Genomic DNA, 13360 nt, shown 5'->3' with positions numbered 1-13360 from the left:
TTCTTGCTAAATATCTCCATATAAGCATCATCCTGACACCTTAAACTCATCCTGTCTGAAACAACTAATTTTCCCTTCTATAATAGTTCCCCCAGTTACTCTGGCTGAATCTTGGATTATTTAACTTTTCTCTTTACCTCAAACCGCCTAATCAAAGCAGTTATCAATTCCTATGCATTTTACCTCTGTATTACTTTGGAAGAATTCCTTACAGAAGATAATTTCAAAAGCAAATTTCATTAAATATACACCACTTTTGCCTTGTCTATTAGATCAAGAGAGCCTTCAGAGAATCTAGCTAATATGGGAATTTTTCCATGACTACTCATGTATAACTTACTTTGAATTGATTGAGTTCTTGTGGATGGGGGACAGGAATGGAGGGGGGAAGAGAAGTTGGAACACAAAGTTTTTTAAAAATTGATGTTAAAATGTTTTTACATATATTTTGGAAAATAAAATTCTATTCAGAATAAAAAAAGAGAGCCTTCAGAGAAGAAGAATAGAAAGAAAAATGAAGGAATTAAGAGAAAACTATATCTTTAGTCACAAACAAAAGTTTGTTTGAAAGCTTTTAATGGGGGGGCAGCTGGGTGGAGAAGTGGAAAAAGAACCGGCCCTGGATTCAGGAGGACCTGAGTTCAAAGCCGGCCTCAGACACTTGACACTAGCTGTGTGACCCTGGGCAAGTCACTTAACCCTCATTGCCCTGCAAAAAAAAAAAAAAAAAAGAAAGCTTTTAATGGTATAGGTCTTGTGTATGTAAGATTAGTATCAGGATCACAGGTACTCATTTGGAAAGATCTTAGCACTATCTGTTCCAACACAAACAAAGAAACAAACAAATATCCCTACTATGATATCCCCCAAAAGTAGTGGGGTCATCCAACATTCACTTGAGGGTTACAGTGAAGGGAAAACCACTACTTTCTGAGATGGTCCACTCAACTTTGGAATAGCTCTAATTGATAGCAAGTTGTTTCCTTTTCACAACCTTAAACAATCCTCTGCAATCTCCATCCACTCTTACTGGTTTTACCCTCTAGGGTTAAACAGAACAAGTCTACTCCCTTACACATAAGTACTTTTAATGTACTGAAAGAAAGCTACTATGTTCCCCCTGACCCTTCCCTAGGGAACTAGGTTAAACAGCTGTAATTTTTTAAACTGATCCTCATGTGCTATGGATTCACCATTCTGGTTGCTCTCCTCTAACCACTCTTTAATTTAATATTCTAGAGTGTGTTATCCAGAATTGAATTGAATATATTATTCCAGATGTGGTCTGATTAGGGCAATATTAGACTGATCACATCCCTATTTCCATAAGTTATTCCTCTTTTAATGCAATATAATATAATAACCCAATATATCATTGAATTTTTATGGCTGATATTATCACACTTTGAACTCATTAAGTTGCTGCCCACTAAAATTGTTAGCTCTTTTGCTAGCAATGCTTCCCCCCATCTTATTCTTATGAAGTCAATTTCCTGAAACCAAGCATGTAAAACTTTACATTTATCCTTATTAAATTTCATGTTATTAAATTCATCTCAATTTCCCTGCCTGTCGAGATATTTTGGGATCCTGTTAACATGTTAGCCATCCTATTTTTGTACCATCTGCAAATTTCATAAGCATATTACGTATGCCTTTATTTAAGACAATGATAAAAATGTTAAAACACACAAGGGCAAGTATTCCCCTGGAGATCTCCTTCCAAGTTGAAACTGAACCATTAATGGCTCCTCTTTGAGTCCCATAATTTAATCAGTTTCAAATATGTCTAATTATGCTATTTCCTAGCCTATATCTCACCATACTTTTCATGATAAAAGCACAAGAAACATTACCAAACCTTTTGCTAAAATATAGTTAATAAATCATTCACCCTTCCTTCTCCCCCTACATCAGTTAATGCACTGTCAAAAAAGGAAATAAGGTTAGTCTGGCACAACCTGTTCTTGATGAAGCCATGCTGGTTCTCTGAGACCATCAAATCCTGGGAGATGTTCACTAACCATTTCTTTAATAATACATTCTAGAATTTTGCCAGGAATTGAAGTCAAGCTCATTGGCCTATTGTTTAGCGATTCCATTCTTTTTTCCTTTTTTGAAAATCAGGACATGTTCCCTTTTCCAGTCCTATAGTATCTCTTCTGTATTCCACAATCTTTAAAATATCACTGACAATTGTTCAGCAATTTCATCTGCCAGTTCTTCAGTTTTGGAAGGCAAAACACAAACAAGAAAAATTAAAAAAAAAAAACCACACACACAACTTGGGTTATTTTCATTCAGGTGACTTTAGAAGCAGCAAAAAGTGAGTTTTAGAGCTCTTGCTACAAACAATCCAAAAGATCAATGCAATTTGATTACAAAAAAGGAAGAAACCTGTTGATGACTATCCCTTTTAAGTCATCATTAAACTTCTGCCAGAGCAAGATAGAATAGCAAAGAGGAATGTTCCCAAACAAAGAAAATACAAAAGTCTAGTAGATGAAAGATTTTAATGAAGCCTCAATGGTTTAAAGGAAAATTAAATGGACAACTTTAATCCTAATTGATTTATATCTGACATGCTTTTAAAGTCTCTTTAAACTGATATAGAAACAAAAGGGACAGGGAAAGAAAAACTGCTAAAATCTTCAGAATGTACAGGAGTTTTATGTTAACTACAAGAAGCATTATTTGGTACATTGTGTATTTGGGATGTACATGAACAGTATCCAGATCACGTTGTGCTATGTACATGTTCTTTTACAATTCTTCCTGAAGGTTGAAGCAATTCATTAGAATTCAAAATATGTAAGCATCTTTAAGTTGGCACCTGTTAGTCTCTCGTAAGCATCGATAACTGGCTCATTTCACAGCAGCCAAGTCTCTGCCAGTGTTTAGCCAGATACTATAATAGTCCAGCAACAGATGAGAAGAATGCAGGGGGGTAAATGAAAAGAAAAACTGTGCCACGTTTCTCAACTGGAGACCCTGAAAAGCGAAGCTCCTAGTGGCTGAGCAAATGTCACTCAAAAGCAGTCTCCTGGCTTCTTCTGACACACCGGGCAACTTTCCTTTTGAATTCTCCATTTCGGTCTTCCCTCCATTCTTTGGCTGCGTCTACGTTAGCCGGGGAGTCTCCGTTAGGATCTGCCAGCATAGAAATGACACTGATCATGATGGTTTCCACCGTATGGATGGGCAGCCAGCGTTCTTCGGGTTTTTCATAGCCATATTTGTCCTCTCCCGGTTCGTGGAGGATGGAAATGCATACGTCCCCGTTTTTGTCAACATTTGGGTGCCAGATTTCGGTGATGAATTTCATTTCTGGAGGTCGGAGGGGATAGTCTTTGGGGAAAGTGAGATGGGCTTTGAAAACGCCGCCTTCGTAAAGGGTATCAGGAGGACCAATAATGAGCACCTCCCATCGGTAGAGGTCATTGCCATCTATCAAGCCCGCGGAGAAGCCTTCTACTGGGTTTTTGTTGAGCTCCGTCAGCTGCCTTCGCAGGAGCAGCGCAGACTGCAGCTCCGTCATCCTCCCGACCAGCCTGCGGGCGTCGGTGAGGCCGAGGGGTCGGGAGGGAAGGGGGCTGGGGCCCGCCGAGGAGCCAGTGGCGGGGAAACCTAGCACCCGAGGCCCAGGGCGGAAGGAAGGTCGTGGAGGGCGGGTAGGCCGCCAGGCCGCCGCGTGATGGAGCTCGACCTATTTCACCTGGCTGCACGCTCCGCCCCGCCCGACCCCGCCCCATCTCCCTCCCATTCTGCCCCGCCCCTCTCCCTCCCAGAGCCGCCCCGCCCCATTCCTGTCCACCACAGCCCACCTGGCGCTAGCACATCTGAAGGAGCTACCACTGCCAGGCACATACTACGGTCCCTCGCGTTTCTTCGATAACCTCCACCAAATCGTGCTTTATTTACCTCGTCATGGGGCTGGGAGGACCTTGGGTTTTCAAAGGCTATACCAGGAGATCCCCGTCACAGGTGCACTGACCACTCCGTAATGAATTCCTTGGCCATGATAAACAAAGTACACAAAAAATACAAAATTCAACGGGAAGAGCACTGTGTCTAATGTCGGAGGATCTGGGTTCAAATCCAGTCTCTGATGTCTAATCCCTGTGAGACTTTGTTTCCTTAGACCTCCATTTCCTCATCTGTAAAATAATGGGGTTGGACCAGACGACTTTTGAGGTTACTTCCCAACTCTAGATTTATGATCCTTTGGATCATGTGTGAGTGACCCAGGTTGGCCAGGCATGGATGGACTTATGATTTTAAACACTGGAGAGAATGTCCAAGATATTAATGAGGTAATAGAGCTATTTGAATTTTGAGAATGGCTGTCATATCTGTCCCTTTCCATGCAAAATACTACTACCTTGTTTCAGGCCCTTATCACCTCCTTTCTGAACTATTAAAATAGGTTCCATGCTGATTTTCCTGATGTTAGCCTTTCCCTACTCTATTCCATTCTTTATACCACTGCCAAATTAATCTTTCTAGAAAACAGGACTAATCACAAAGGTCTTTTCCTCTATTTGAAAACCTTCAGTAAATCCCAACTGCCTACCGACTAGATGCAAACACTTTCAAGGTTCCAGTCTCCTTCCAGCCTACCTCTGCAGCTTCTCTTTGCATAGGATAGGCTCCAGACAAATTGGGCTCATTCCTAAAACCATCTGGTCCTACCCTCTCCCACCTCTATTCATGGAATGGACTTCTCCCATATCAAGCCCCAATCCCTTCCTATTAACATTTTCCCCATTTTTCAAGGCTCAGTTCAGGCGCCACTTCCTGTCTATAAGGAACCTTCCCTCATACTTTCACTAGAAGTGATTCCTCTTTCTTTTGAATCACCTTGGGCACTTTAGCCTCTGTTGTATTTAATAATTTTATGAATTCCTTTTTTTTGTGGGACAATGAGGGTTAAGGGACTTGCCCAGGGTCACACAGCTAGTAAGTGTCACGTGTCTGAGGCCAGATTTGAACTCAGGTCCTCCTGAGTCCAGGGCTGGTGCTTTATTCACTGCACCATCTAGCTGCCCAATGAATTCTTTTGTAGTTAATTGTGTTCATGTCTTATCAGCCTAGTAGACTTTTAAGTACCTGCTCTAACAGGGGCTGTGTTACTTCATATTAGCCTTTGAACATATGTTTCTGTTTCAGCTGCCTTATCTACCATATCCCATTGAACCTTATGGAATCACAAGGTAATAATATAGACTGTAAGACAGGAATAAGCATTTATTTGGCCCCTACCATGTGTCAGGCACTGACTTAAGCACTTTAAAAAGATTATCTCATTTGATCCTAATAAAACTCTGGAATGTAGGTGCTATTTATTATTATCTCCACTTTAAAGCTGAGGAAATAGAGTCGGGTGGAGATCAAATAATTTGCCTAGAGTCATACACTTATTGTCTGAAGTAAAATTTGAACTCAGGTCTTCCAGATTCCAGGTCAAGCTCTCTACCACTGTGCTACTTTGTTGCCTTTAAAAAGAGTCTAATACAGGCTCATTTAACTAAATAAAGGAATATTTGTTGTAAATTAACATGACTTGATGACAGTTTTACCTAAATGGGCTTACTTGGGAATGTAAAAAAAAGCCAACCTAAATTCATAATTAAAAGTTATTTCTTTCTATTCTAAAAAACAAACGTTATTTTGGCTCTGAATGTGTCAGCATTTCTAGGTATCTTTCACGGAGGTATTGAAAGCACCAAGACCACAGATTGTTAAAATACAAGATGATTTTAGACAAAGACTTGCAATATTATGAGATGCTACATGCCCCACAGTGGAGAGACAGAAGCCAACCAAAATGGGTACTCTCAGGTACCCTCACTTTTAACATTTTGAAGCTCTTTCACCCTTTGATCAACTAAAATATTTAATCAAAATCAAATGCTACTGATCCTATTTATACAAGTGCTTTATTATCCTGTGCATTTTGCCACAACCTACCTGGATCTTAATGTGACCTAAAGAGACGGTCGGCATTTATTACAAATGTGAGGCTGTAAGCTTCTAGCTGAGCAATTAATCACTGACACTAAGGAATTTCTTCTCTTCAGGTGGGGAACCCATCCAAAAACCAAGAAAAATAATCGGGCTAATTAATTCTTATCTGCAAAGAGCAATTAGATAAATGACCTAAAAAAAGGCTTGTCACCCCTAGTGAGACACTCAGTTTCTAAGTAGAATAATATGTCTGGGCCTCTCTTTCACTGGGCTGTTGATACTGTGAAATGGAGATGACAGAAATGAAAGGGAAGAAAATGATAGGGGAGTAGGTTAATTAAAGTGGAGGCCAATATGTGATAAAAAAAGTTAGATTTTGCATGATCTCGTCACCCTTGCATCTCTGCCACATGCATTGGCAGTAACTAAAGAGAATGTATTCATATCTTAAAACATGGGATATGATATAAGAGGCCAAAAGTGTTCTCCAGGTTTGTCTCATGTGATAATTTGTTTTGTAGCAGTGAGTGGCACTTCTGCTGCTGTTATCTATTAACTTAAATCTGGCTGGTATGAGTTTGGAGTGATGGGGCTAATGTGGAATGCAGAACCCTGTTTCAATTAATAAAGTCTGTTTTTTTTTTTAATGCTCTATATCTATCTCTCATTATCTTTGTCTCTCTGTTTTTCTGTCTCTATGTCTACCTTTCTCTCTATCATCCCAACCCAATTGCCCTTTCAATTCAATCTCATATTCACTTTTATGTGATCCTGGGCAAATCACTTAGCTATTACAGGCTTTGTTTTCCCCATCTGTAAAATGAAGAAGTTGGATTAGATGGTTTCTTAAATCCTTTCCAGTCTTCCCCCTCTGAGAAAAAGGGAATTGATAATCCCACTGTGCTCTGCACTGGTCAGAGTATATCTGAAATGTGTTCAGTTCTGGGAATCACATTTTTAGAAGGACACTGATAAATTGGTATGCATCCAGAGTGGGAACAAAAAGATAGTGAGAGAACTTGAAATCTTGTCATATATGGAACTGGGAATATTTTATCGAGTTGTAGAGGATTGGGGCACAATAACTGTATTCAAGTCCTGGAAGGATTGTTGTGAACAAGAGGCATTAGATTTATTCTACAAAGGTCCAGAGGGAAGAGCTAGGAATAGCAGAAGTTATGGGGAGGTAGATTTCAGCTCAGTACAAGGCAGAACTACCTAATAATTAGAATGGTTCAAAAATAGGAAGGAATATATCATAAGATAGTGTATTCCTTGTTACTGGACGTGAGAGTCTATATATTCACTTTAGGGATTTTATGGAGGGACTTTATGCATCTGGCAAGGGGGTCAGACCAGGTGACTTCTCAGGCTCCTTCCAATTTTAAGATAAGATGAAAATGATTTCTAGCAAATAGCATGCTAAAAAAGCAAGTGTTTCTTAGTTATGATATAATTAATACAGGATTCCATTGGCAAACAAGTACCAAGAGACACTTACTGGTTTAAAAAACATCCACAACTGAATGTTGTGAAGACTACAAGATTAATTTCAGGCCACAAGCAAGATATAAGTTCAGCCTGGAGTTCTCTTCTGTAGCTAGTAGTGATACATGCATGCTAGGAGAAGAAGCAAGGATGCAAAGTGACATTCTTCCATTAGCTAGGACTAAACAAGCTTCAGCAAGTGGTAGAAGTGAGTCTATTATTCAGCTTACACTAACACAGTAATGTGTGGTAAGAGGTTCAAAATGGGCGCAATTCATTTCCATTAGAGTGAGTTGCTAACAAAGTACAACACCTCCACAGGACTCCAATCAGACTATTTTAAAACCGAAGATGTGATTCAGTAGGTGGGGAGGACAGTTTCAAATGAGCCTCTTATTAAACTGCAATTCAGCCCCATAAAACTACACTGGAAAATGGGAGTTGTTTCCAGCAAAATATAGAAAGCAGTTAGTGCTAGCCTAAGCTGCCTCAATCCCCATTAGGAGCTTCTTTGCTACCACAGAGATGCAATCATTATAGCAGGTGTACTCCCTTGCTCCAGAAAATTGAAAGATGCTTCTCTGAGTGATGTCTTAATACCAAAACAAAACAAAGCAAAAAAACCAAAAACAAAACAAAACCCCCAAAAGATCCTTGAATTGTGTACGCACATCTTGACTATGTATCTGCAACATTCTGATATTTTCTTTTTTTTAACTCATACAGAAAAGTTAGGAGTATCACAAGATGCATGCACATTTTCACAAATCACCATTCCTTGTTTTATTACTTGATCATACCATAGGTATAAGACCAATTTAATTTAGTGGATGAAGTCAGCTTTTTCCTTCTCTTTTTCTTGTATAATCCAAAAACTCCTGGATAATGGGAAAATATTGAATAATACCCAGAAATTTTGTGTTAATGAAGAACTATTGAATGACAGTAGTGGATACAGGGCTGGCCTTGCAGTAAGGTAGACTAGGGTTCAAGCCATGCCTCTGACATATACTAATTGTTTTATCATGTGCAAGTCACTTACCTCCTGAGCCCCCCAGGCAATTTCATATAACTGATACTATCATTTATCTTTTAACATCCCCTCTGTCTCTTGCCTGATTGTGAATCCTACCCCAAATCACCACTGTAGAAAACACAATCTTTGATTAGTCTCAACTTTTTAAAATGGCTTTTCATCATTAAATTATTTAACAATGCAATTTGAAGCTAATTGTTATATATAGTGTAAGATGCTTAACCAAACCTACCTTCTACCAAATTGCTTTCTACTTTTCTTGTTGAATAGGAAATCTTCCTCCTGGTATTTTTTTTCTTGGTTCTATGAACACTGGGATCTTGTATTTTTTGTTTATTTGTTTCTGGGTGTTGCTTGCCTAGTTATTTCTACTGATCTACTTTTCTATTTTTTAACCATTACTGACTCTTTTTGATGATTACTACTTTGTTTTTCTTGAAGTTTTACTGTCTACTTGGTTTTAAAAAAATCATCATAGTTATCCCAAGTTATCACTCCATCTTCCCCTCCCAGAAAGTCATCTCATTTTAGAAAGAAAAAAAATCAGTATAACTAGTTAATACATTGAAAAGGTAAAAAAAACAAAAACAAAAACAAAAAAACCTGTACAATATGTGAAATCCTTGGACCTCCCATCTCCACAAAGGGAGGATCAGGGATGACACCTCACATTTCTCCATTTGAATCCTGCTTGATTTTTGTAATTTTGTTACATTCACATTTGATGTTTTGGGTGTGTAGTTGTTCTTGCCATTTACATTGTTGTAATTATTGTGGATATTGTTTTATTGGTTCTGCTTACTTCATTCTTCATCAGTTCATCTGGATCTTTCCATGCTTCTCTGTATTAATCACACATCATTTCTTGTAGGGCAGTCATATCCCATAGCATTTATGTACCATAGGTTGTTTAGTCCTTCCCCAATTAATGGGCATCCACTTTGCTTCCAATACTTTGCTGCCACAAAAAGTGATGCTAGAAATATTTTGGGGTAGATTGAGACTTTCTTAATTACTGCTTTGTAACACAATTTGAGATCTGGTCAAGATCTGAGATTTGGAATTCTTCTCATTCTAAATGTTTTTTTCCCCCAAAAATTCCCTTGAAACTTTTGACCCTTCCCCCCTCCCAATTAAATTTGATATTAATATGTTTAGTTCTATAAAATAAACTCTTTCTAGTTTGATTGTTGTAGTACTAAATTTGTAAATAATTTTGGTAGTGACATAACTTTTGTTAAATTAGTATAGCCAACTCAGGGACATTGAATATCTTTGAAGTTATATAAGTGTTCCTTTATTTCAATAAAGTGTTTTATAGTCAAATTTGCATGAGTATTAATCATGTCTTAGTAGGTCAAATATCAGATATTTTATGATTATCTTGAATAAATTTTCTCTTTCATTCTTTCATGGTTCTTAGTCATTTATAAAATGCTGATGAATTTTGTAGATTTATTTTGTATCCTGCTTATTTTCCAAAACTATTAATTGGATTAAATAATTGCTTTGGTGATTCTCTAGGGTTTTCTAAGTCAACCATCATATCATTTATGATAGGCATAATTTTACCTCCTTTTTGCTGATGTCTATTCATTTCTTATATGTTTTCTTTTGCCTTATTTCTAGACATAGCATCTTTAATACAAGGTCAACTAATATGAGAGAATGAGGGCATCCTTACTTTACCCCTGAATTTAATGGGAAAAATTCCAGGGTTTCTCTATCATAAATAAGACTAGCTCTTGGCTTTAGAAATATACCTTTTATCACATTATAGCCAGCCTTTCTACACCTGTGATTTTTAAGGCTCTTGATGCAAAAGACCTCTGTAGTTCATGAATAGTTTTGTTTCTATGGACATATTTATGTGGTTTTTGTATGTTTATTACTTTATATGATTAATTATGCTAATCATTTCCTCACTATAACATTCTTGATATAAATCTTGCTTGGTCTTAAGTTATAGAACCTATTTCTAGGTGTGTTGTTATTTGTTTATAGCTGGAATCAGGATTTCCCCTTTATTTTGGACAGTTGACTCAAGGAATGCCAATGTAACTATGCAAGTGTATCTTTTATAGAATAGAGGAAAGAAGCCTCTGTGTTAACAGGAGCAACCATTTCATTTTTGTCCCTTATATTTAAGAGCTGATTAGCCTCTTTTTTTCAAGGGTATCAGCCTTGCCTGAGATCTGGAGAGGATTGACACACTATGTACAAAAACAATTATTAACTTTCAAACAATGGTCTTTTCTTGTATTCCTTTATTGCCTCCTCAAGTTAAGGTCCTTCCTTCCTTCCTTCCTTCCTTCCTTCCTTCCTTCCTTCCTTCCTTCCTTCCTTCCTTCCTTCCTTCCTTCCTTCCTTCCTTCCTTCCTTCCTTCCTTCCTTCCTTCCTTCTTTCCCCCCTTCCTTCCTCTTCCTCTATTTCTTTTGCGGGACTTATGCTTCAGTGCCTGAAATGATTGGAGCTGACTCAAGCACTACAGGCAGGCTTCACAGTCACACGCTCGGCCTAACTTATGTAAACATTGTCCTGCATGACAGCATTTTCCTACCCCATCTGCAGCTGCAAGGGAATCCATTATTTTTCCAGTCCCAGGGGAGGGAAAAGGTCTTGGGCATCATTACTCCTAGGCAAATGTAACTGACTCTAGCACATACCCTAATTTGCTTGCCATAATTATAGGTCGCTCACCCCTTTTGTTATTTCCAAAACCCTTTTTTTTTGTTCTTATCAATAATAAATGGAGCCAGTGAATCACACCGCCGTAATATTTGGATATTATGAAAATGCTAATAATAACAAGGTAGCGTCAGCAGCACCCAGGTCTTATCAGCTGGTCAGATGCTCTATTAGGCAGCCAGTGAGGAGTTCAAGCAAATTGGTTATGTTAATGTCCTGTAGTACTTGGAAAAGATGAGGAGTTGGCAATTAATTTTTTCCAGGCGGCAGGCCGACAGGCAAATTTATATTCCTCCCTCTCCATGGGATCAGGCTAAGAGGAGGTGAGGTAGAAAAGCAAGCTTCTTATAGGAGCTTTCCAGGATCTAATTGAACGGTGCTAAATAAAGACTGGAGAGGAAAGGGGAGAAAAAAATGCATACCCAACAATGGGAGAGCACTGCTCTTCCCCATTCATTCAGCTGACAGGGCTTTTGCAACTTAAACCTGTTTTATTAATTATGTTTGACATTTCCTTAATTAGTTTCATTTACATCCCATCAGCCCCTACAAGACGATTGCCCCATATATCATTTTACCAGAGGAGTGTGATGCTTACAGAATTATAACAACAACAGAAAATTCTGTATAACTTGCATAAAATTAGTGGACGCTCCTTTCTAGTTTCTTTTGCTTTCTTTTTCTTTTTTCCCCCTTTCTTTAAAACAAGTAAGCCTTTCCTAAAATAAGAAGCAGCTCTGAAATAAATGGAAAGTAAATGATATTCAAATTCCTTATGATTATATTCATCTATTACCCATCTAGACTGGATCATTTAGAGCTGTAGAATAGCAGATATAAACCAGAACCAAAATAAGTGTCAGGAACATCATTAGTAACTGCTTTGTATTCTCCTTCACCTTATTCACCATTAAAAAAAGTTTTATTGATGTGTTTTGTTTTTACATTACAAACATTTACAGATTACCTTAACTCCTTGGGAAGTTTCTTGTAAAAAATAAAACAATTAAGTAAATCTAATAGCACAATTACATCATCTGAAAGTGAATGATACATTCCACACCTGAAGCCTGACTTTCTATTTTAACTTCTTTTTTAATGAGCAGAAATAATCTATTTTCTCTCCCTCAGGTCACCCATTTCATTTAGAGAAAGAGAGAGAGAAAAAAGAAAAACTTTTTTTGTCACACATACACATTAAGCAAAACAAATTCTCTTATTGACCATATATGAAAAAATAGAAATGTCTCTTTCTGTACGTTAATAAATCTGTCATCTCTTTGTCAAAAGGGGGATAGTGTATTTGATCAGTGGTACTTTGGAATCATGGGTACTGGTTGTGTTGATTATAATAAGTACAGCTTTTGAAATTGTTCAACATTACATTGTTGCCATTGTAGAAATTGTTCTCCTGGTTCTACTTAGTCCATTCTTCATTGATTTATACATTTCTAAAATTATTCTATTTAGTATAATTGTTCTGGTTCTACTTACTTCACCCTGAATCCACTCACATCAGTCTTTCCATCTTTCTTTGAAATCATCTATTTACTCATTTCTTATGGGTCCATAGAATTCCTTCACATTCATATACCACAACTTATTGATCTTTTCCTTAATTGATGGGCATCCCTTTAGTTTCCAGTTTTTCACTACCACAAAAAGAGCTGCTATAAATATTTTTATTGAATAGGAGAGTAAAATGAGCAGATTTTAATTTTAAGAAAATCACTTTAGCAGTTGTGTGGAAGATGAAGAGGCATGGGGAGAGGTTCGAGGGAGGGAGACCTATTAGCTGACTGCTGGATATTTAAATATAGGAAGGAATACCTGAATGAGTTTTTGTTAGTTTCTAGCAGTTTAAATTTTTCTTGAATTCCTGAAGAGCCATAAGTTCCTATTTTAGGCATTAACCATCACAGAACTCCTAGTAAATATTTATTTGGTAAAATTTGCTGTATATAATCATTTATATTTTTATCATCTCTGACTGACTTTGACATATTTCATGTAGATACTGAATAAGAGGCCAGGGCAAGTAAGGAAGCTCTTGACTAAGTGTTTGGATAGGAGTACTAGCAGCTAGGCCAATGAGCTTTTAGCCCATGGTCTAACTGTGATAGTTAAAGCTGAGAGATAAGAGCCAGTTGGTACAATAGGTCCATGTTTGCAAAAGGCTA

At 37.7% G+C, this 13360-nt stretch overlaps 1 protein-coding gene across 1 annotated transcript; it reads right to left on the bottom strand.

Annotated features, from left to right (window-relative positions):
- Positions 1–3025: 3025 nt before the first annotated feature.
- On the bottom strand, positions 3026–3538 carry LOC122738727 (ubiquitin-conjugating enzyme E2 G1). The gene has a single exon (XM_043980667.1). The coding sequence runs from the start codon at positions 3536–3538 to the stop codon at positions 3026–3028; it is 513 nt and encodes a 170-aa protein (XP_043836602.1).
- Between the last annotated feature and the right edge of the window lie 9822 nt (positions 3539–13360).

The sequence above is a fragment of the Dromiciops gliroides genome, chromosome 2, assembly GCF_019393635.1.
Source record: "Dromiciops gliroides isolate mDroGli1 chromosome 2, mDroGli1.pri, whole genome shotgun sequence".
Taxonomy (NCBI): domain Eukaryota; kingdom Metazoa; phylum Chordata; class Mammalia; order Microbiotheria; family Microbiotheriidae; genus Dromiciops; species Dromiciops gliroides.
Note: the sequence above shows the minus strand (reverse complement) of the source record. Positions and strands in the feature narration are given on the sequence as shown.